The sequence below is a fragment of the Bison bison genome, unplaced genomic scaffold (assembly GCF_000754665.1).
Source record: "Bison bison bison isolate TAMUID 2011002044 unplaced genomic scaffold, Bison_UMD1.0 scf7180017864525, whole genome shotgun sequence".
NCBI classification, from domain to species: domain Eukaryota; kingdom Metazoa; phylum Chordata; class Mammalia; order Artiodactyla; family Bovidae; genus Bison; species Bison bison.
In genome coordinates this window covers 7,627,968-7,652,740 of record NW_011495076.1, presented here as the reverse complement: position 1 = coordinate 7,652,740, position 24,773 = coordinate 7,627,968, and the positions used below count along the sequence as shown (strand labels likewise).

Here is a 24,773-nt window from a genome sequence, read left to right as displayed (position 1 = left end):
ACTTGGAGAAGGAAATGGCAACCCACTCCAGTGTTCTTGCCTGGAGAATCCCAGGGATGGTGGGGCCTGGTGGGCTGCTGTCTACGGGGTCGCACAGAGTCGGACACGACTGAAGTGACAGCAGCAGCAGCATAGTTGATTTACAATGTTGTGTTAGTTTCAGGTATGTAGCAAAGTGATTCAGTTATATGTATATATTCAGTTATATATGTATATATTTGTGTATATATATATATATAAAATCATTTTATAAGCATATATGTTTTTAATAAAATATTTGATAAAAAATCTGTTTTTTTTTTATCAGATTCTTTTCCATTAAAGGCTATTACAAGATATTGTCTACAATCTCCCATGTTATACAGTAGAACCTTGTTGTTTATCTATTTTGTATATGGAAGTGTATATCTATTAATAGCAAACTCCTAAATTTATCACCCCCTTTCCCTTTTAGTAAAGATAAATTTGTTTTCTATGTCTGTTAGTTTATTCTTATTTTGTAAATAAATTCATTTGTGTCATACCTTTAGATTCCACATATAAGTGATATCAAGTGATATCTGTGTTTCTCTGACTTACTTTATTTAGTATAATAATCTCTCAGTCCATCTATGTTGTTGCAAATGGCATATCATTATATCGTTCTTTTTTATGATTGAGTAATATTCCACTGTTTGTATACCATATCTTCTCTATCCATTAATCTGTCCACGGACATTTTGGTTGCCTCCATCTTTTGGTTACTGTAAATAGTGCCGCTATGAACATTGGGGTACATGTATATTTTCAAATTAGAGTTTTCATCTTTTCCGGACATATGTGCATGAGGGGGATTGCTGGATCATATGCTAGCTCTACTTTTAGTTTTTTAAGGAACCTACATAATGTTCTCCATAGTAGCTGTACCAATTTACATTCTCATCAAAAGTGTAGTAGGGTACCCTTTTCTCCACACTTTCTTCAGCATTTATTATTTGCAGACTTTTTGATGATGGCCATTCTGACTGGTATGAAGTATCAAAAGTTATTTTTATTTCAAGTTTTGGCTATACTACATGAAAGGACGCATGGCTTACAGAAAGGGTTCTCTTTCTTTTTATTCTATCTTTTCAGAATGGTAACTTAAAATCAAAATAAATAACTATTTTCCTTCTCTTAAAATACTGTGATTAAGTACCATCAATAATAAGTCTTACTCTTCCTGATGCTCTAGCAACTCCCGATCATCTTCTAGTTGAACTTCTTCCCACGATTTTCCAAGTTCCTTTGAAGGAAGAACAGAGGGATTAGAGATAAAGAGGGGAGGTGAAGGGGGAAGAGGGGAGAGGAAAGAGAAAGTAGACACTGAACTCAAAACAAAACAAGACAGTACCTAAATGCAAATGGTTTTAAAACAATACAAGCAGAATACAGTAAAGCTGTTATTTCAGGGTAAGAAATGATACATTCTAACTCGAAGTTTAGGATTTAGGATATATCCTAAATGGTTAGGATTTCAGATATATCCTAAATCAAACATCTGAAAAGCATGTAATAATGTTTAATAACATTTTAATATGCTTTTCTTTTTTAGAGAAGCAGAGATAACCTTTCAGTCAGATTCTTTTCTGTTAAATGTAAATTAGCATTTCTCAGCCCTGGATGTACACAGGATCTCTTAGGGATCTTTTAGAAAAACCGCTAATATCTTTTGAGAGAGACTCTCCTAGCTGGACTCTGTTTCTATTTGAGGTTCTCAAAAGTCTATTTCCCAGACAGCAGCCACAGTGAACTTTCTACAGGGTACCTCACTGTTTGTCTGACCCCTCCCAGGGCTTCTCATACTCAAAACAAAATGCAGAGGTCTTCCCATGGCTTATAAGGCCTCTATGGTCTGCCAGGCTCCCTCTCTATCACTGTGTTCCAGCACTTTTTCTTATGCTTAGCTGGCTCTGGTCAGACCACTCTTTGGTTCCTGCTTGAACACAGCAAGCCGACTTCCACCTGGTTACTTCTACACTTGTTGGCATCGTTCACCTCACATATCCTGATGTGGTTCCATCATCCTGAACGTTACCACTGCTTTTTCTGAACACTGTCTAAACACCCCTCTTTCAAGTTACTTTTTATTCTGCTAGGACGCTTTATTTTTCTTCAAAGCATTGATCATACCCTGAAATCATTTTGTGGATCTGTTTTCTTATTTTCTGTCTTCTGCACTAGAATGTCTATGAAGACATGGGTTTTGTTCACTGTTATATTTCCAGAGTCGGGCACACAGTGGGTACCAGAAATTATCTTTTTTATTTTATTTTATTTATTTTATTTTTAAAATTTTATTTTATTTTTAAACTTTACATAATTGTATTAGTTTTGCCAAATATCCGCAGTAGGCAGTGCGTCAGTCTTATAATCTGAAATTATCTTTTTGAGTTGAACTGTAACTGAAAACATCTAAAAAATGTGATGCCAATTCAGATCTTACTTCAAAAGTTTTGTGCATGTTGAGTAAATAGTTAATGTATAAAAATCACATGGTACCAGGTAATAGTTGGTACTCAAATATATACTCAAATCCCTTTTATCTCTTACAGTTCATGGAGGAGTTCCACTTTGCAGGGCTATGTCAGACAAATTTAGTCATAGTTTCAGCAAAACTTAATGCAGTGATGAGCAGGAATGCTTTCTTTTGGCCCAACCATGTCTCTTTTCTCCCTTGAGTCATTTCTTTCTTTCTCTTGGCCTTTCTTCTCTCTCTACTCAATCTTCCCACTGTGCCGTGCAAAAGCAGACACTGCATTAAAGAGGGATACAGAGAAATTACTGGGCACTTTTCCAAGCAGTTAAACCATGGTAACTGTCAAGTCCAGCCTCACCTGATATAATACAGATATCCCTGTTTTATATCCTTTATTTAGAAAAACATTACCAGAATTTACTCTCAGTTAGAAACATTTTCTTAAGGAAGGTAATCATTTAACTAAACACAAAGGACTACAAGAGCCATTATGATTTAGAGAAAAAGAACATCTATCATTCATCAACTTAATGAGAGGTTTTGCAGCTGTCATTATCTATCAGCTAAATGATGCATAAACTCAGACACACAGAGATTTACCATAACGTCATTAGAGACAGTTAATTTGGACTCCATAATGGACTTCCCAGAGTCGTCATGAAGTGTCTAAGCATCATTATGAACAATAAGAATGGCCTCACCATTGCCAACAGGATTCTTATTAGATGGAATTTTTGGTGATGAATTAAATCTTTTATGCATTGGTTGGTCTCTGTGGACACAGACTGAAGGCCACTGCTGCAAGATATTACTCAAGGATGGGTCACTTGGGGTATTACCATTCAACAATACAAGCAAATGTTACTTATCAATAAATGTTTTGAGCCCAAAATGATGAAAAATATCTTTCACTGTCAAACTTCCAAAGTCAAAGCATTGCTTTACAGCTTTCTCAGTATTAAGCACAACACAGGGATTTATCTAGGCAATACAGCACTAACCATTTACCGCTTGAGAACAAAATGGAACTCTGTGTTCATTAGTATAATAGGAAACAAGTGATTTGAATGTGACTTTCCTAGAGTGCTCTGCCTTGGTACAGTTAAATGTATGATTTATTATAAGAACAAGACACAAAGAGAAAAAAAAATTTAGTCTCTGATTAAGACACTATGCCTACTAATGAATCATATCAGGAAAGAGAAGAACGCAAAAAAAAAAAAACCAAACCAAAGTTGGGAAGGCATGTCAGTAAAGATGTTCAGAACACCTCCTCAAACCTCTGCATCAGATGGCTTATGATCAATGAGAGGGTGGGGAAAAAGGTCTCTTTCACCCAGCACCTTTTCATCCCTAAAACTCACAGACTTACATATGCTTACACACAAAAAAATCCATCAGAAACACATACAGTGTTTTAAATGTAAATAATTACAGTAGAGAGAATCATAACAAAACTGAAAAATAGGTTAACAGCGTTCTTTTGTTGGGGCTTCCCTGATGGCTCAACAGTAAAGAATCTGTCTGCCAATGCAGGAGACGTGAGTTTGATCCCTGGGTTGGGAAGATCCCCTGGAGAAGGAAATGGCAATCCATCCCAGTATTCTTGCCTGGGAAATCCCATGGACAGAGAAGCCTGGTGGGCTACAGTCCATGGGGTCACAAAGAGTTGGACATGACTCAGTGACTAAACAACAACAATGTTTTGTTACAGATGGGTTTGTATATTTTAAAACTAAAAAAATTTAAATCAAAAAAATGATAATACCACTGCAAAAATACTTCCCTTTAGTAAAGCTCAGGCCTTGAGCCATGAGCACCTACAGAACATGTAGCTGAAGCCTTGAAGATGATGTCAAGCAGTCTGCTGCCCTCTGAGGCAAGAGTACTTGAACGTGAAACTGCCTGGGACCTTGTCCCTTCAGCTGTTCCCCCCCCAACCCCCAATCCATTGAACCTTTCTGTTTGTGAGAAAACAAAGCACAAACTCTAAGCAGATAATTTAGATTATGCAAAAGACCTTTAATATATTTTATTTGCAAGTCTATCAGTATTAAAAAACTGATATGAGTTATTAAACAGGCAAATTATTTCTCCCAAGAAAGAACATGGAATCTATCAATTTGCTGAGCCCAAAAGGGACCCTTAACAGACTCTTTGTCCTGACCAGGGATCAGGACATCGTTTATTGATCTCCCACCTTTTATGACTCTCAGAGTGTATCTTGCCAGGAATACCCTGGATGCTTCCATTACTGCTGGTCTGAAAATTCTGTTCCAAAGTGGGACACTATGGGTGCATGACTCAATTACCGCATAGATCTACTACAGGAGAGGTCAAAACATTAATCCTGTGTACACCATTACAAAGTGTTGAAATTAATGTGCTTACACATCTGGTTCTCACACCAATCTCTAAGTTCCTTGAAAGTAGTAGCTGTTCTGCCATATTTTTCTTTCTGTTCCACCAGCATCTGGTACCTAGAAAGCACTCAAATGTTTATAGAATGTATGAAGTCAATGAAATTCCTTCTGAAAGAAAGAGGATGTGAGAAATGGATGTGCAGACACTAGCTACTAAACCAACAATTCAATCTTTTGCCCACATCCACGCACTCATATCAGCTTTTTCCCTCAGAGAAATAAACGATGAATGTCTCTCATTTCTGTTTTTCTTTTTTTCTTCTTTTTAATCCTTAAAAAAAAATAAAGCAGGAACTCTCTGGTGGTCTAGTGTTTAGGACTATGAGCTTCCACTGCTGAGGGCCTGGGTTTGATCCCTGGTTGGGGAACTAAGATTTTGCAAGCTGGGTAGCGCAGCCAAAAATTTATAAAATAACAATAAAAAATTGTCCTGCTCTTTAAAGTCCTTAAGAAAAAACAAACAATGTATTTACTGTTTAATTAAACTTTTAGAATAGTTTAGTCTTGATAATAAGTATTTTCATTAGTGAAGTCTAAAAGAAAACTAAAATGAAAAGCCATTGGCCCTCATTTTTCTCTAACTATACACTATTAATATTTGGAACAGTTTTAAAAAATCTATTTAGCCTATATATTTTTTATACCTTGATTTATACTATTCCAAGAACACTGTTAAGATTGATACTTCTGATAAGCACTCCTCTAACTTAAGGCACTGGTACATCTTTAGAGATGTTATTAGCTTTTTCAATTCTTTCCAAAGCTAAGTTTACATCATTTCCAAGCTATGACAAACCTAGACAGTGTATTAGAAAGCAGAGACATCGCTTTGTTGACAAAGGTCCATATAGTCAAAGCTATGGATTTTCCAGTGGTCATGAGAGTTGGACCACAAAGAAGGCTGAGTGTTGAAGAATTAATAATGATTTCAAACTGTGGTGCTGGAGAAGACTCTTGAGAGTCCCTTGGACAGCAAAGAGATCAAACCAGTCAATCCTAAAGGAAATCAACCCTGAATATTCATTGGAAGGACTGATGCTGAAGCTGAAACTCCAATACTTTGGCCACCTGATGCGAAGAGCTGACTCACTGGGAAAGACTCTGATGCTGGGAAAGATTGGGGGAAGGAGGATACGGGGATGACAAAGGATAAGATGGTTGGATGGCATCACTGACTAAATGGACATGAGTTTGAGCAAATTCTGGGAGATAGTGAAGGACCGGGAAGCCTGGCATGCTGCAGTCCATGGGGTCGCAAAGAGTTGGACACAACTGAGTGATTGAGCAACAACAACAAGGCATCATAACACTTTTTAAGTTTTTTAAAACAAATCTTTCCTATGGCTTCCCTGGAAGCTCAGTGGTTAGGACTCCAAGCTTTCATTGCCGAGGGTATGGGTTCAATCCTTGGTTGGGGAACTAAGATCCCATAAGCTGTGTAGTGTGGTCAAAGAAGGAAAAAAACAAACAAAACCAAAAACTCCAGAAACAAAACACTCTATTGTTGTTGGCCTCAATGGAAAAGCATAGAGAGCTAAGATGGCTAGGGTTGTGGGTTAGAGCCCTTAAGGAACTGACTAAAGTCAGCTTTACCTTGACCATGCATCATCTTCTACTTTGGTATAAAAGATAATAGGCAAAGGGTGTGTATGTGTGTAGATCATTAAGAATTTATCACCATTAACTGACCAAATCCCCAAACCAACCCAAAGTATAAGAGGTGGGTACTGGTACTATTTCAATTATAAAAACTGAGGAAAAATGGAAGGAAACTGATGCAGAAAGCTTTAGCTATGTGACCCTGGGAAAATCATGCAACTTCTCTATGCTGTAGTTACCTAATCTATAAAAGAGGATAATGACAAAACCTGTGTCACAGGGGTGTGGTTAAGAGTAAATGACTTAATATAAATACCTAAGACAGTACCTGGCACATCCATGCATGAGTGCTAAGTTGCTTCAGTCACATCCTACTCTTTGCGACCCTATGGGACTCAGCCCCCCAAGGCTCCTCTGTTAGTAGAATTCTCCAAGCAAGAATACTGGAGTGGGTTGCCAAGCCCTCCTCTAGGGGATTTTCCTGACCCCAGGACTGAACCTGGATCTCTTATGTCTCTTGCATTCGCAAGAGAGTTCTTTACCTGTTTACTAGCACCACCTGGGAAGCCTGTACCTGGCACATAGTAGGTACTAAAAAGCTGCTAATTAAAACCAAACCAGGGAGAATGGATATGTGTACATGACGTACGGCTGAGTCTCTTTGCTGTCCACCTGAAACTTTGACAACATTGTTAACCAGTTATTCCCTAATACAAAATAAAAAGTTGAACCCCCCCACCACCAAAAGCCTTAAAAAAAAAATCTATCAATATTACCCTGAAGTGATTTAATTTTCATTTTATATGTTATTAAAGCCTTTACATTCTCTTGAAGTACTTCTTTCAAGCCACGATTCATCCCACATGAAATCTGGGCTCTCCGTGGGCAGTACAATCCGGCACACTCATCTAGAGCCAGCTGGTCCTCACGGATAATTCCAGTTTTCACAGTTGCACTATTTGATGCCCGTATTGAACTTTTCTAAAAGTGCCAGCAGAATCTGAGTGAGCAGTCTCTCTGAAGTCTCCTCTAAAAGATAAACACCTCCAGCTATATACAATGTTCTGCTAATCCTAAGCTCTTGACTATTAGCTTAAAAGAGCCCCAGAAGAAAGTACATTAAATTGCTTCCACGGCTTCCTGCAGTAGCTGAATATTTCTTAGAGCTAACACTGAAGCCCATTCCCTATTGGATTGGGCTGGGCCCTGAAGTAGCGTTTGCTCTAGGAATTAATGACTGAGTGATTTCACAAGAAGACTGAAAGACTCAAAGGGTGCCTTTACCTTTAGTTAGTTGTAAAACATTTGTAGCAAACCACGGCAACCTTTCAGAGACAATCTTTAAACACATGCTAAACTTATTTCTCAAGGGGAATTTTAATATGCTAAGGATTAGTTAGAACAGGCAAAAATTTTATCCTAAAGCAGAGACTTCCAACATAATTCAGAATATGCTTTCTGTCCAATAGATAAAATGGCTCATTATTATCAATTACGCCTTTTGTGGCCAATGGACTTGGATTAAAATTCTTTCAAATTAAGAGCAAAAAACACTTTCTTTTGCTTTAGAAAGCTGTCAGAACTGGAACTCCTCATCTTTCTTTCAATTCCAAGGCAGAATTACTTAACTCCTTCTCTTGTCATGAGTAGTTTTGTTAGAGAACCACTGACTGAAACTGCCAATCCTAGACAGGCTCGGTAACAACCACTTTGCATGAGTTATCATACAACAAGAGGTCCTGGGAAGTAATGTGGAACTAACAAGTTACCACCAACTGGGAGAATTCAGGAAAGGTCAAAAGGAGAGAGGAGATGTCAGTCCATATGTCCTACTAACTTCCCAGAATCCTTCCTGCTTAAATCCATTTGAGCTGAGAGATATGCGCGCCACCAGGAATAACCATGAGTCAAAATGATTGGCCACAGACAACCAGGAAACTAAACCATTTACCATAAAACCTGAAACTGTGAGCCATGTGGCAGAGCAGTTCTCCTGGGTTCCCTTTGCTGCTCTCCCCCTGGTGCCCCTTCTTAATAAAGTCTCTTGCTTTGTCAGCACGAGAATCTCCTTGGACAGTTCATTTCCAAGTGTTAGACAAGAGCCCACTCTTGGGCCCCTGGAAAGGGTCTCTCTTCCCACAAGAGTTTCCTTCCTTTGCTATGTATACATAAAATAAAGATCAGCAGACTGGGGCAGGACCGGTAGCACTCTCCAGTCAGTGTGTCAATCAAAAATCTCTTTTTAAATTTCCAAATGCACCTAAGAGAAGGAAATTTGCCTCCAACTGAATACCTCTCCTTACACAAAAAGGACTGTAATCTCCAGAGGCCAGTAAATGGTACAGAGGTTTCTGGGCAAGGAGAGTTTGCAAAGTATTTAAAATCCTTGACAATGATAACCCCATCAATCCATCCTACTAGTTTTATATATATATATATTTTTTGTGTGTGTGGGAAAGAAAGGCGAAGATATTTTAATGGGGGAAAAGGGTATGAGTGAAGAGACTATAAACGATTATCTAGCACAGCACCCAGCACACCCAGACAACAATGTTTTTAGAAAAGAATATAGAAGTCCCTGCATTAATATATACAGAAGTATATAGTATACTGGAGAAGGAAATGCCAACCCACTCCAGTACTCTTGCCTGGTAAATTCCATGGATGGGGGAGCATGGTAGGGTATAGTCCATGGGGTCGCAAAGAGCTGGACACGACTGAGAGACTTCACTTTCTTTCTTTCTATAGTTCCTTTTGGAGAAGGAAATGGCAACCCACTCCAGTGTTCTTGTCTGGAGAATCCCATGGACGGAGGGGCCTGGTGGGCTACAGTCTATGGGGTTGCAAAGAGTCGGACACGACTAAGCAACTAACATACATACATACATATAGTATATAGAATACAAGAGTATATAGAATATAGAAGTCCCTGTGCTCAAGGTAACAGACAGTCAATAGGGGGCAATGTGTGGCTATTCAGATGTTTTACATTTATTTATTTGAGCAAGATCCCTACGAGTTCTAGAGACACAACCTTTTTACTATATAAACACCTGGCAAATCAGAGACAAATCAAATCACATTACCTTTTGTAAACTAACCATTGCTTGAAAGTATCCCTCAACCACATTTTGATGTTTATAGACAGGCAATCAAATTTTAAATTATGAACAGAAAAGAAAGCCTTACCAAATAATTGATGACATAAAATCGGTCATATTCTCTGTTCTTAGGATTGATCCGACGATGCTGTTTTTTCCTCATATGATCTTTAAGTGTATTTTTGTCCCTGAAGGTCTTCTCACAATACAAGCACTGCAAGCTACAAGAAAGACAAAAACACCAAGATTAAATAAGGCCCTTGAATAGCTGTTGCAGTAGACCTTTATTATTATTACTGGGTCTTAAAATTTACTCATTTTTTAGGTCTCATAGAGTTTTCAAATGGGATGTAATATCCTTTTTGGAATCCCTCTCACTTTATTCATTTGGCTTTAGAGGATGTATGTTGTGGTTTACTTTGTATTTGGCTATACTGGCCAACTTGGCTATTTAGTTAAAACTATGATAAAGATATCAATTACCCAAATTGATTTTGGTGCTTTACTAACTGAATTATCTATTCTAAAAATGAAAATATGTTCTTCAAATAATTATAATGATAACTAGCACTGGTTGCTTCCACTGAGTGTAATCATTAGTCTGTGATTTGGCATATCCTATGACCTGGTTTGCAGGGTCTAACTCCTAACTCCAGCTGTGGGACTTGGTCAAGTTACTTGTTATCTCTGTTACCACTCATTTTCTGATCTCTAACCTGAAGATAACACCTACATTTTAGAGAATACTTATGACAATGTATACATATAAATTCATAACCATGAGAATAATTTACACAAAATATGAACAATATATGAACACATTTAAACCACGCCTTATTTATATATATATGAATAAAATGCCTAGCATATTCATGGCACACAGTAAGCACTACTTTTACTATCTTATCATTCACATGTTCCTTCTGCTAGAGTATTTCCCCTAACTGGGAATCATTACCTAATGAGGCAGTAATGACCAATTTCAAACAGATTACTAGCAAAATGTCTTTTCTCATACTAAGCTGGACAGTTGATATTGCCTGGAACTTCTACCCAACAGTCATAAGAGTTCTACTTTCTAGTCACAAAGAATTCATGAAAACACTAAAATTATAACCGAGCAGGACACTATGGGGCATTCCCAGGACACAACCATTCCACCATGTCCTCTGCCTGCCTCTTGCCTGCAGAAAAGTTGCAGTCTTCCAGGCCTTCTCTGAGTCACAAAAGTCCATCTCAAGAATTAATGACTGACAAGATAGGAACATGTAGTGACAAAAACAGCAGTTGGGTCAGGAGAACTTGCATAAATTTGAATAGTAAATCAGCCATATGGCAGTCATGCAATTTTTAGTTCCTTCTTGAAGTTCCTGATGACCATGGGCATGTGGGCTCCAGATCTACTGGAACCTGAGGATTGATAATGTTAACCTTTGTGATACCGCCCTGTTACCTCAACATCAATCAATCAGAGAATTGTACATAAGCTGATCAAACATAGAGAACAGATTTATGGACACGGGGTGGTGGGAGGGAGAAGGAAGGAGAAGGTGAAATGTATGGAGAGAGTCACATGGAAACTTATATTATCATATGTGAAATAGAGAGCCAGGGGGAATTTTCAGTATGACTCAGGGAACTCAAACAGGGGCTCTGTGACTATCTAGAGGGGTGGGCTGGGGAAGGAGATAGGAGGGGGGTTCAAGAGGGAGGGGACATACATATACCTATGACTGATGTTTGGCAGAAACCAACAAAATTCTGTAAAGCAATTATCCTTCAATTAAAAACTAAATAAATAAAAGAATTGCTTCCCTGAAACCCATTAGGGAGTTCTGGTCTTCTGAGCATGAGCCACCTGTTTTCCTTGTGTGGCCCTTGCAATAAACCTTTCTGTGTTAAACTTATGTTTTGGTTTGCTTGGTCTCACTGTGTGTTGGGCACACGAACTTGGGTTTGACAACAAAATGACTGAAATAAGTTTTTGTTGCTATTTTTGAATTCTTTTCCATCTTTACCAAACAACATCTCAATTATTTTTTATGCCACAGAAGTAACTATATTCCTTTATAGTAAACAATTTATGGGAAATAAGTTAAGGATATTGATTACTGCTAGTCTTGCTAGAGAACACACCTGGTATTATTTTATAAATGAAGGATCATTCATTAAAAGAGTGAAGAGACTTGTTTTAATGTACTGTTGATACCAGAATTTGAATTTAGAATTTTATAATGGGTATTTCTTGCTCAATGTTATTGCTCCAAATGTTGTGGGCTGAGACACCACATTCGTTAGTACTATATTTAAGTGAATAAAACTAGGGTTTGAGAGTAAAATCTTGAGCCCTTTCTTAGAAAGAAGAGTGAACAGATTTTTGAAAGACATTTTGGTGATGTACAGAATTTTATTCCCTATTTCTACAAGTTAAACAGCCAGAATATAACCTCAAGAAAAGTGGAGTGTTATGATATATAAATGTAAATTAACACTAAAGTTAAAAAAATACAAGCAGGATGCTATATTTCACCTAAAGTTGAATAATATCTAGGGATTTGACTTTACTAAATGTGTAGAATAATTATAGAGAGAAGCATAGAAATTAGGAATCCAAAGTGAAGAACAGTAGTTACTCAGGGAGATACTAATGAGGAAGGGAACAAAGGGAGACTCAAGGGACATAATCACATTCTCTTTCTTATGCTGGTAAGTATATTTTTCATACCCTATATAACATACCTTACAGTGGTATATACATTGTTTGCTACATATGACATTTATATTTAAAGGCGACTAAAAGGCAATATGATCTACACAAAATAAAGACTGTCATACAAAATGTGAACTCCTCCAACATGAGAAATGAGAAAATTCTATTTCTTTAATTACTTGTGACTATTAATTTTTAAAAATTCACAGTGGAGTCCAAGATTAAGATAGCTTTAGGTTGTGTTTCATAAAAATGTACTTACTTGTCAAGCTTTTTCTGTAATGTACACAGAAATTCATTGCAGTTTACAATGTTGTCTGGCAATCCAATGTTGAAAGCATGTTCTCTGGCCATGTGGTTCAAAAGAACAGATCTAGGAAGAAATTTGAGCAATCTGCATTATTTATAACTCATCTAGGAACAAATCAGGTCAGGAGTATCATTTATATAATGATAACAATACTAATTAGAAGACAAGCAAAGGTTAAACATGCGACACACATTTGGGCTACGAAAGAGTTAATGCCTTATGAAGTTTGGTCGCTAAGTCACGTCTGACTCTTTGCTATTCCCATGGACTGTAGCCCACCAGGATCCTCTGTCCATGGGATTTTCCAGACAAGACTACCAGAGTGGGTTGCCATTTCCTTCTCCAGGGAATCTTCCCAACTCAGGGATGGAACCTGTGTCTCCTGCATCGGCAGGTGTATTTTTTACCACTGAGCCACCAGGGAAGTCTGTGTTATAGTATGCATGTAAGCATATCAGTTCTTTAAAGGGAGTCCAAATGTGTTCCACAATCTGCCACTGAGCAGGATTACACTCTACTGGTGAATTGAGTATCTGTCCTTTAAACTATTAAATAAATGTGCTTTGCCTACTCTTTCAATTAATGAGGAAGAGATAACTGCTCAAGAGAAATATATAAACAAATATAACCCAGGATCACAGACATTTAGTTAGCTTATCATTGGATGCAAAACTGGAATCCACAGTTCACATATCTAATTTCATGTAAGGGTTATGATAACTTGCATACACAATGACCATCTTTTTGGTCAGTTCATGTATAGAAGGAAAATTTTAATTTATGTAATATAATGTAACTTTTACACAGAAAAAATCTTATGTGTAAAATATATACTTTGGGCGTTTGCCACAAATTTAGTTCATAAAACAAAGGTGACAGTTTTGGGGGACTTATTAGTACACATACCAATGACAGACTATGTACAGTGACATTACACAGTTTATTTTTTCTAACTTGTTTAGACCCATGCTGCTGCTGCTGCTAAGGCGCTTCAGTCGAGTCCGACTCTGTGCGACCCCATGGACGGCAGCCCACCAGGCTCCCCTGTCCCCAGGATTCTCCAGGCAAGAACACTGGAGTGGGTTGCCATTTGCTTCTCCAATGCGTGAAAGTGAAAAGTGAAAGTGAAGTTGCTCAGTTGTGTCCGACTCTCCGTGACCTCATGGACTGCAGCTTACTAGGCTCCTCAGTCCATGGGATTTTCCAGGCAAGAGTACTGGAGCTGGCCCCAAATTGCTTTTTTTTTTTTTTCTCTTCAGAAAGTGAAATATAGCATTCACCTTCATGAAAATATTTGACTTTTTTCTTTAGTATATAATAGACACATTTATGAATCTCATAGTTCATATGTCCATTTGTCCAACCACTTAAGTATTATAGACAAATTTGAATAAAACTAGCATGTGCTGGACTACTCCACAGTACCTTTTGGGCCTGTAAGGGGATCCCCCAGGGACAGCCCAGACAGAGCTGGACTTTTCCAGGGGTTCCAGGCATGAGGCCCAGGCTGTGGAAGGGTCCAGGCAGAAGCAGAGTTGGGGTCCTCTTGCAGGGATTGGGATGGGTGAGTGGCAGGCTGTGAGGCAGACGGTTGGAGAGCTTCCCCTAACCTCAAGCCTGTGCTGGGGCAGAGTTCAGTGCCTCTAGATCCAGACCCTATATTGTACCTGGAAGGATTCAGCAATCATTAACAGCTGGTTCAAGGCCTATGAATGGATTAGGAGGATTAAGGATTACTTCACCCTAGTCCATGTGGCATTAGGATCTTTCACTTTTAAGAGTTGTACTGAATGTACTTATGGGAGATTACTGCTCTCAATTTCTCTGGGACCTAAAGGCTTGATATCTAGGGTCCGTAAGTTAGGAGACGGGAGCTAAGCCAATGCATTCTTCTTTTCTCAAATATTTCTCCCTTATTTCACTGTAGGAATAAAGGTTTCCCTACATAGTTAAACAATGCAGTTTGCCTGAAGCAGTATCAACTGGGATAAATAAAAGGTTGGTCACAAAACTTAAATGGAAAATCTGGGGAATGAGATGATTATAGGGGATTGACTTCTAAGGATCTAGAAACACACATGTGCAGGGCTGTGTGCATCCCAAAGAAATCCCTGAGAAGACCCTAATCTCTCACCGGTGGCTGACTCTGAGACTCTATACAAGCAGGAAGTGAAAGTTAAGGCAGAGCTGTAAACTGATGGAGCACTGAAGATAGGTCCCAAGCCAAACACAGAACTCCTTGGCAAAGGAAAGAAGATATGTTTTCTCAAGGCTCGCTGCCATATCATTATTGAACACTGAGCTGAGTAGATATGTTCAGCAGCCATACTTGACAAAGAATACATGCTTTAGAGAATTAGTTCAGGAAACTCACTAAATACACAAATAGCAACAACAAAAACTCTGTTTGCGTAGGGGACAAATTTAATTTCTGTAGTTATCACATTATTTAAAATGTTGAGTTTTCAACAAACAAATTACAAGACATGCAAAGAAAAGAAACTATGGCCTACCATATGAAAAGAAAGTAGTCAAGAGAAACTGTCACTATTTCTGAGTAAGCCCAAATGTTGGACATAACAGACAAAGATCATAAGATAAATTAGATTACAAAAATATGTGCAAAGAACTAAAGAAAACCATGACTAAATAATCAAAAAAAGGTATAAGAAGGATACCCTTACGAAAATGGGAATACTAATAAAAAGATAGAAATTCAACAAAACATACAAATTCTGGAGATGAAATGTATAGTAACTGAAATGAAAAATTCACTAGAAGGGCCCAAAAGAAAATTTGAATTGGAGAACAAAGAATCAATGAACTTGAAGATCAATTGAGATTTTTCAGTCTGCAGAACAGAAGAAGAAACAACGCCGAAAATTAAATTGAGCCTCAGAGATTATTACATCTACCAATCTATGTATAATAGGATTCCCCAAAAGCAAAAAGGATAGGGGCAGAAATAATATTTGAAGAAATAACAGCTAAAAACTCCCCAAATTTGATGGAAAACATTAACTGAAACATTGAAGAAGCCCGATAAACTTCATGTAGAATAAATTAGAGAGACCCATACCAAGAGAAAAAATGACGAAATCAAGACATTGCCAGATAATAAAACCTGAGCAAATTCATTGTTAAAGGACTTGCCCAATATGAAACTAAAACAAATCCTTTGGGATAAAATAAAATAATGCTAGATAGTAATTCAAATATACATTAAAAAAATATGCACCGGTAAAGGTAGTCACATAGTCAAATATAAAAGGCAGTGTAAATGAATTTCTGTTTATAAATCTTTTCTTCCCATATCTGATGTAAAAATAACTGCATGAAACAAAAAATTTAAAGACATGTTAATGAGCTTATTATGTATAAAGATGTAATTTATGTGACAATAATAGCACAAAGGAGTGGGGGAGGAGCAAGCCATTTTGGAGCAAATTTTTCTGTGTTTTGTTGAAATTACACTGGTATTAATCTGAGTTCAACTGTTTTAAGTTAAAATATCAGTTGTAATCCCCAGTGAATTATAGTGGATCGTGAGTAGACCACTAGAAAATAACTCAAAAAATAAGGTAAAAGTAACAAGGGAATTGAAATGGTGCCCTAGAAAATGTCTACTCACCAAAAAAGAAGGCAGTAATGGAGGAAAGAAATTTTTAAAAACTTTATTAATAAACAGAAAAATGGTATAAGTAAATCCCATCTCATCAGTAATGACACTACAATAAACATTAACACAGGATAGCAAGAATGTCCTCATTTTTCTATCCTTGACCATTATCCACGCCATATGTTTTTCTATTGTTTTTATGCCCAGGCTGGAAGAACACAAATATAATCCCCAAACATTGCTAATATCATGCATAGCTGGAATCAGGTTATATTGTTGATCTTTCATTATAAAAACAGACTTTTCATAAACAAGAGCAGCAGAAGGATAGGGGACATTTTATAAAAATAAGACATTGCTTTTCTTTATCATTGGTTAAAGCTGTGGCAAGTGGTGCAGTGATAAAGAATCTGCCTACCAATGGAGAAGACGCAGGAGACGCAGGTTTGATCCCTGGGTTGGGAAGATCCCCTGGAGTAGTAAATGGCAGCCCACGCCAGTATTTTTGCCTGGCAAATTCCATGGACAGAGGAGCCTGGCAGGCTACAGTCCATGGGGTTGCAAAGAGTCGGAGAAGAGTGAGCACCCATGCATGCACATGCACTCGGTTGTATGGTGCAAGATAAAGCAAACTTCTGTCTCTGCAACAGGCTGACTGCCTTTCTCTATCAAACTTTCACTCATTATATCCTGATACCCATGTATCCCTGGGTTTAATATAAGGATATATATTACAAATCATGTCAGTATCTACATTTATCAAAAAAACTTAAGCTATAGAAAATAAAAATATTTGTAGATTTTTAATACTAGAGATTCCTAATAATAGTCACATGGCTCCTTACTGGGTTAATCATAGTCTTAATGTTAAATCAGAAATAACATGTTAAAAGGAAGTAGCAGCGCTTGGTAAACTTTTTGATAGATAGCTGGTCCTCACTGCCATCCCCATAAATCTCTTTGAAACAGACAGTGTTAAAAGCATAATGACTGGCCTTGGCATAGGTTTTCCTCTATGCTAACTGATCTATATGAGTATCAAATCTTCATAACTGGTGTTTTCAACATTGATGCTTCATCCAAACCCTTTTCTAAATTCAAACAAATAGTTACCCTCTCCTTTTCGATGTTTTTCAGACAAGAATGTTGGATACTGTGCTTAGCCATTTTTTTTTAAACTAAAGACTGCTTTCCTTCAAGTGGGCAGCAGAATGATTGTCCACTCTATGTTGTCATTAAAACTATTCCCATTTCCTAGAGTTACAACTTCATGACTTGTATTTAATGTACACTTGTAAATATTACTGTTGTATAAAAAGAAATTTGTCTGGTCTTTGTCTTTGGTTCCAGGCACTGAACTTCAAAAACCCTTGGAATTTGTTATGCCAATAAAGTAACTTGTGGTAGGCTTCTAGAATGTTTCAGAACAGGGGTTAATTGCCATAAAGACTAAATAACTAAGTGATCAAAGTTTAGGGACCCAGAGCCACCCTGACCTCCAGAGAGGAGAGAGGGTCTGGAGACTAAGTTCCATAATTAAATTAAGTAAGTATGCTCACATAATGAAGCATGTAAAAATTCTGGATACCAAAACTCAGTGAAGATTCTTGGTTGACGTGCCAGGAGGTGATAGATTCTGATTCTTTGAGAAGGCACAGAAGTTCTGTGTTTAGGACCCATCCAGATCCAGCTCTATGTGCCTCTTAATCTGACTGTTCCTGATCTGTATCTTTTATGGCTAACACTTTTCTGAGTTTTGTGAGTCATTCTAGTGAATTAATGAACCTAAGCAAATTATTGGTGGAAATCTCTGAATTTGTAGCCAGTTGGTCAAAAGTACAGCTGTCCAAGGGAATTTCTGAATTTGTGTGGTATCTAAAGAGAGGGCAGTCTTGTAGGGGATGATGCCCTTAAACCCACAGTGAAGTGAAGTGAAGTGAAAGTCGCTCAGTTGTGTCCAACTCTTTGCAACCCCATGGACTATATAGTCCATGGAATTCTCCAGGCGAGAATACTGGAGTGGGTAGCCTTTTCCTTCTCCAGGGGATCTTCCCAACCCAGGGATCAAACCCAGGTCTCATGCATTGCAGGCAGATTCTTTACCAGCTGAGCCACAAGGGAAGCCCAAGAATACTGCAGTGGGTAGCCTATCCCTTCTCCAGTGGAATCTGATGCTAACTCTATGTGATTAGTTTTAGAACTGAATCAGAGTATATCAGTTGGTTTTAGGCCAGTTGGGGCTGGTGACAGAATTACCAATTCCCCATTTATTTTCCCCCTTAGATCTTTATCATTTTTAATGTTTAAAAATAAAACACCAAAAGCTGCTGAAGGTTTAGAGTTTACAAGTTAATACAGAAGGGCACATCTGTTGCACATGGTCTTGGCCTGTCAACGGATTTTAAAAAGCCCTACAACATTAAACAGAAATCTATTTCTGGCTTTTAAAAAAATTTATTCCCCTACTTTGCTTAGAGCAACTACATTCCATCTTTGATGTTTGGTATATTAAAAAAAAAAAATTACTGTGGATATATGAAAGGGGACTGAGCCAATGCATGTAACTTAATCTATATAAGATTAAAACACCCACTGTCAGCATTTTGATAAGTTTTCAGATGAAAAACAGTAACATTTAAATACATACACAACAGCTACCTGTTTCCGAGGAACTCCTCATTGCAAAACATACAAATGCCATGAAAGCTGTTATCATTTCGTTCTTGTTGCTGTTGCTCCAGAATTTCTTTCTGTAAAGGAAAAACAGATACATTATGTTATCTGTAACAAATGCATAGCTAGCTAGTGAAAAATGTCATGGTCTGGTTGGGAGGAAACTGGAGAGAGGCACAAAGGAAGTAAATGAACACTGATGATATTTCAAATTTCTGCATTCCTGTTCTTGTACCTAAATTCCAAGTTCATACAGTTAAATGCCGGACAACACAGTATTTGGATAGCTATGCAGGAAACAAAGTCAACAGGGTCTTACCATCCTTTCCCGACTTTGTCCTTTCTCCTATATTTATCAGTAATTTCCCAATCTCATTCTCTTCCAAAAGTAAAAATGTGCTCCTTTCTGAAATTCTCAGTTTAGTTTGTAATCAAGTTCTGATCAATGTTTTTTACTTGATCTGTCTTTCATATTACTTCTCTCCACCAATCCCATTGCCATCACCCTGAATCCAGTCTTTAGTCAGTCATTATGAGATTACTATGAGTAAGTCTCCTAGAAGGTCTGCCTGATTTTAATCCTTTTTTCTACCATATTCACCCTCTCTTTGGCAGGTAGAAAAAACTCTTAGAATTATTTTCATGTATAATTATCTTGTTACTCTCCAATTCATATAATTTAAAATATGCACCAGTAACATCCTATTCTAGTCAAGGTGGTTCTATACATTGCTTTTCCTTGAGGTGATTTTATTTCTCTTTGCTTTTTCATTCTTATAAATATTAACTGTTCTTTAAGATCCAAGCTGATTCCTATTTCTGCCATGTAGTCAGCTCTGAATTACAGTACAATAGTTAAAGAGTTCAGACTCTGAAACATTGAATAGAACTAGATTTGAAGCCTGATGTGCTGTACCCCATGGGGTTGTTGCAAGGAGTTGGATACCACTTAGCGACTGATACCACTTAGTGACTGAACAACAATTACAACTCACTTATACTTGATATTTTATTTAACCTCTATAATACTTAGTTTTCTCAATTTAAGATGAAAATACTACCTCACAGCATTGTTTACAGGATAAGATCAGAAATTTGTGTAAAGAATTCAGATTGCACACATGTATGGTCAGGCCACTCAAGATGGCTGTTCTCCTGCTCTCTGTACATCCCCTGCCTAACCAGTCCCTGCTTCACCTCTATCTTACGTACAAGACTGACCATAAAGAAGGCTGAGTGCCAAAGAATTGATGCTTTTGAACTGCGGTGTTGGAGAAGACTCTTGAGAGTCTCTTGGACTAAAAGGAGATCAAACAAGTCAAATCCTAAAGGAAATCAACACTGAATATTCATTGGAAGGACTGATGCTGAAGCTCCAACACTTTGGCCACCTGATGTGAAGAGCCCATTCATTGGAAAAGACCCTGATGTTGGGAAAGATTGAAGGCAGGAGAAGTGGGTGACAGAGGATGAGATGGTTGGATGGTATCACCGACTCAATGCACATGAGTTTGAGCAAGCTCTGGGAGGTGGTGAAGGACAGGGAAGCCTAGCGTGCTGCAGTCCATGGGGGTCGCAAAGTATGGGATATGACTGAGTGACTGAATAATAACAACACATGACACATTCCTACACACAAGCCTCAGGCCCCAGCTAGTGATTGTTCTTATCAAAGGGGCAGTGAGGGGCGTGCCCCTTTACTGGTCTCCTGGTAACTAAGGAGCTCATCTGACCTCACTTCCCCTATGATTGGTAAATTGCTTTACCATCATCTCTTTTGCTTGCTTTATTTTCTGAATGGATATGAAAACTCTGAAATTAAAAGAGAGTGTTTTATGCTGTTCTTATTTTACATCTGCATACTACTCTCCAGCTACTCTTATAACATGAAGCTCAAAATAGGAACTTCATAAAGTCCATTACTGATTCTATAAATATTTGTAGGACAGCCTAAAAAGGAGCTAGTATCTAGAAGCTTAATAAATTCCACTGGTACTTCTGGAAATCTATCATCAAACATTTAGAAATATTAATCCACTGAAGAAAAAAAAAATCAATTCAATCAACTTCTGCTTTCAGTCATGATGAAAATAATGGATACTGGACTTCCCCTTCCCCTGTAAACTATTATAAAACAAGTTGCTTCATATATTGTATCTGTTTTCAGAAAATGGATAATAGCACTGTGATGGATGAGTAAAAATAAATAATACATTGCCAGTTTTCTGTTGGGTAGTATTTTCCAAATCGCAACACAGGGAAGTTAAACCCAAATGAAGGGTATGTATCTACCTCAGTTGGTGGAGAAGAAAAAAGAAAAGAAGAAAAAAAAGACTGGCATTTAGCATACTTTAAAAGCAAGAGAAATTTGTGGGACAAGGTACTAGAGAGAAGAAGCTTTAGAGGAGGAGCTCAAGAAACCTAGACTGGGATTCTTTGTATCTTTGCCCAAATACTGAGCTCTGTACATATAGGGGTAATCCCTGGTGGCTCAGTGGTAAAGGATCTGCTGCAATGCAGGAGACATGGGTTTGATCCTGGGGTTGGGAAGAGCCCCTGGAGAAGGAAACAGTAACCCACTCCAGTATCCTGCCTGGGAAATTCATGAGCAGAGAAACCTGGTGGGCTACAGTCCATGGGATAGAAAGGGTTGGACACAAGTGAGCGACTAAACCACCACCACAACCCATGTATAGGACAGGACTCTGTGAGGCCTGATAGGGGAGTTCCAGGGGCTGTGAAGCTTAATGGGGATTCTAGAAGTCACAGCATTGGACTCGGTATGTTGGAACTCTTGACACACAGAATGGAGAGACCTTGCTCAACACTACAGGCACACAGCAAATATAAAAGAACACTTTTCACTTCATGAAGCTTAGGGCTTTCTGTTGGTGGCAGGTGGATAGATAAAAGCAAAAGAAACAAAGGGAGTAAAGTTGATGTATCAGAAAATTTTAATTATTGCTTTTTAAGTGAATCTTACATAAAAACTGAAAGTGACAGTAAAAGTCAAATTAAAGGAAAAGCGAACCTTGATAAACATGTATAGCTTAACTAAAAGAGAGAAAACACATCTCAGAGCCCTATATTTACAACTATGTTAGCAGCAAAACAAAAAACCAACAGATAATGCTCTTGATAAAGATCACTTTAAATACCATGCAGTAAGGCTGAGCAATACTTTCTTGGCCTGCTCGTGTTTTTGGACTATGAGACCAGTAAACATTTATTAAAATCATCATTCTGGCTCATATTTCTCAGGCTGGTGATAATATAACCTAAAGTTGGCTAAAGAAATGTCTTACTGAAAAAAAAAAAAAAGAAAAAAGAAAAGAAATGTCTTACTGAACATTTCCCTGGTTTTGATTAGCACAAACATAACACATTTCTGAGTTTAAACCACAGTGATACTAAGCCATCTACAGTTTACTCTGGCCAAATTTAAGTTTTATCAGTTGACCCTAATTGATACAACCTAAGGGTAGACACCTGAAGCTGTGTAACTTCTTCTTGCTGCTGCTGCTGCTAAGTCGCTTCAGTCGTGTTCGACTCTGTGCGACCCCATAGACGGTAGCCCACCAGGCTCCCCCATCCCTGGGATTCTCAAGGCAAGAACACTGGAGTGGGTTGCCATTTCCTTCTCCAATGCATGAAAGTGAAGAGTGAAAGTCAAGTTGCTCAGTCGTGTCCGACTCTTAGCGACCCCATGGACTGCAGCCTACCAGGCTCCTGTGTCCATGGGATTTTCCAGGCAAGACTCCTCTTAGGAGAGCCTAATTTGCATTTTGGTGAATTAGAAGGAGCATGGAATAGACAGGGCAGTAAAGCAAGAAGCCACTTTTTAATGGCAAGTAGCTAAAACTGCTCTGTTCTATTTGCATCCTTGAGCTTCCAACCATCTCTACTAACAGAACATGAGCTCCTTTATGCACAACTTATTACAATAGAGTCTTAAAAACACAAGATAACTAAGTTTATACCCCTGGTGCAACAACAAACACACTACAAATCTGAATACTCTCTTGAAAATCAAAATAAAATTCTCAAAGGAGAGGAGTTTATAAAACATTGATTATCTCTTACTCATAAAAGACTGGAACTTCTTATGCTAATTCGTATTAGCATTTCATATAGGCTATAAAAAGGTGGCAAGAACACAGAAAAACTGTACAAAAAAGATCTTCACGACCCAGATAATTATGATGGTGTGATCACTCATCCAGAGCCAGACATTCTGGAATGTGAAGTCAAGTGAGCCTTAGGAAGCATCACTATGAACAAACCTAGTGGATGTAATGGAATTCCAGTTGAGCTACTTCAAATCCTAAAAGATGATGCTTTGAAAGTGCTGCACTCAAAATGCCAGCAAATTTGGAAAACTCACTAGTGGCCACAAGACTGGAAAACATCAGTTTTCATTCCAATCCCAAAGAAGGGCAATGCCAAAGAATGCTCAAACTACTGCACAATTGCACTCATCTCACACGCTAGTAAAGCAATGCTCAAAATTCTCCAAGCCAAGCTTCAGCAATACATGAACCGTGAACTTCCAGATGTTCAAGCTGGTTTTAGAAAAGGCAGAGGAACCAGAGATCAAATTGCCAACATCCGCTGGATCACTGAAAAAGCAAGAGAGTTCCAGAAAAACATCTGCTGCTGCTTTATTGACTAAGCCAAAGCCTTTGACTGCGTAGATCACAATAAACTGTGGAAAATTCTGAAAGAGATGGGAATACCAAACCCCCTGACCTGCCTCCTGAGAAATCTCTATGCAGGTCAGAAAGCAATAGTTAGAACTGGACATGGAACAACAGACTGATTCCAAATAGGAAAAGGAGTACGTCAAAGCTATATATTGTCACCCTGCTTATTTAACTTATATGCAGAGTACATCACGAGAAACGGTGGGCTGGAAGAAACACAAGCTGGAATCAAGATTGCTGGGAGAAATATCAATAACCTCAGAAACGCAGATGAAACCACACTTACGGCAGAAAGTGAAGAAGAACTAAAGAACCTCTTGATGAAAGTGAAAGAAAAGAGTGAAAAAGTTGGCTTAAAGCTCAACATTCAGAAAACAAAGATCATGGCATTTGGTCCCATCACTTCATGGCAAATAGATGGGGGAACAGTGGAAACAGTGTCACACTTTATTTTTTGGGGCTCCAAAATCACTGCAGATGGTGAATGCAACCATGAAATAAAAGACGCTTACTCCTTGGAAGGAAAGTTATGACCAACCTAGACAGCATATTAAAAAGCAGAGACATTCCTTTGCCAACAAAGGTCCGTCTAGTCAAGGCTATGGTTTTTCCAGTGGTCATGTATGGATGTGACAGTTGGACTATAAAGAAAGCTGAGCACTGAAGAATTGATGCTTTTGAACTGTGGTGCTGGAGAAGACTCTTGAGAGTCCCTTGGACTCCAAGGAGATCCACCCAGTCCATCCTAAAGGAGATCAGTCCTGGGTTTTCATTGGAAGGACTCATGTTGAAGCTGAAACTCCAATACTTTGGCCACCTGATGCGAAGAGCTGATTCATTTGAAAAGACCCTGATGCTGGGAAATATTGAGGGCAGGAGGAGAAGGGGATGACAGAGAATGAGATGGTTGGATGGCATCACCGACTCAACGGACATGAAGTTTGGGTAAACTGTGGGAGTTGGTGATGGACAGAGGCCTGGCGTGCTGTGGTTCATGGGGTCGCCAAGAGTCAGACACAGCTGAGAGACTGAACTGAACTGAATAGGCTATAAAATGGAGAACTTTCCACAGCAATAATAAGCTGGTAAGATATTTAAGATCAGTCCAGGGTGTTCATTGGAAGGACTTATGCTAAAG

At 38.2% G+C, this 24,773-nt stretch overlaps 1 protein-coding gene across 1 annotated transcript in view; it reads right to left on the bottom strand.

Annotated features, from left to right (window-relative positions):
- ZNF277 (zinc finger protein 277) overlaps positions 1 to 24,773 on the bottom strand; it is a 139,370-nt gene that overhangs the window by 6,439 nt on the left and 108,158 nt on the right. The window contains exons 6-9 of the mRNA XM_010831177.1: positions 18,918 to 19,009; positions 12,593 to 12,703; positions 9,709 to 9,841; positions 1,197 to 1,264 (exon numbers count right to left, since the gene is read on the bottom strand). Of these exons, the coding sequence (XP_010829479.1) occupies positions 1,197 to 1,264; positions 9,709 to 9,841; positions 12,593 to 12,703; positions 18,918 to 19,009 (404 nt within the window). The remainder of the gene's footprint in view (positions 1 to 1,196; positions 1,265 to 9,708; positions 9,842 to 12,592; positions 12,704 to 18,917; positions 19,010 to 24,773) is intronic.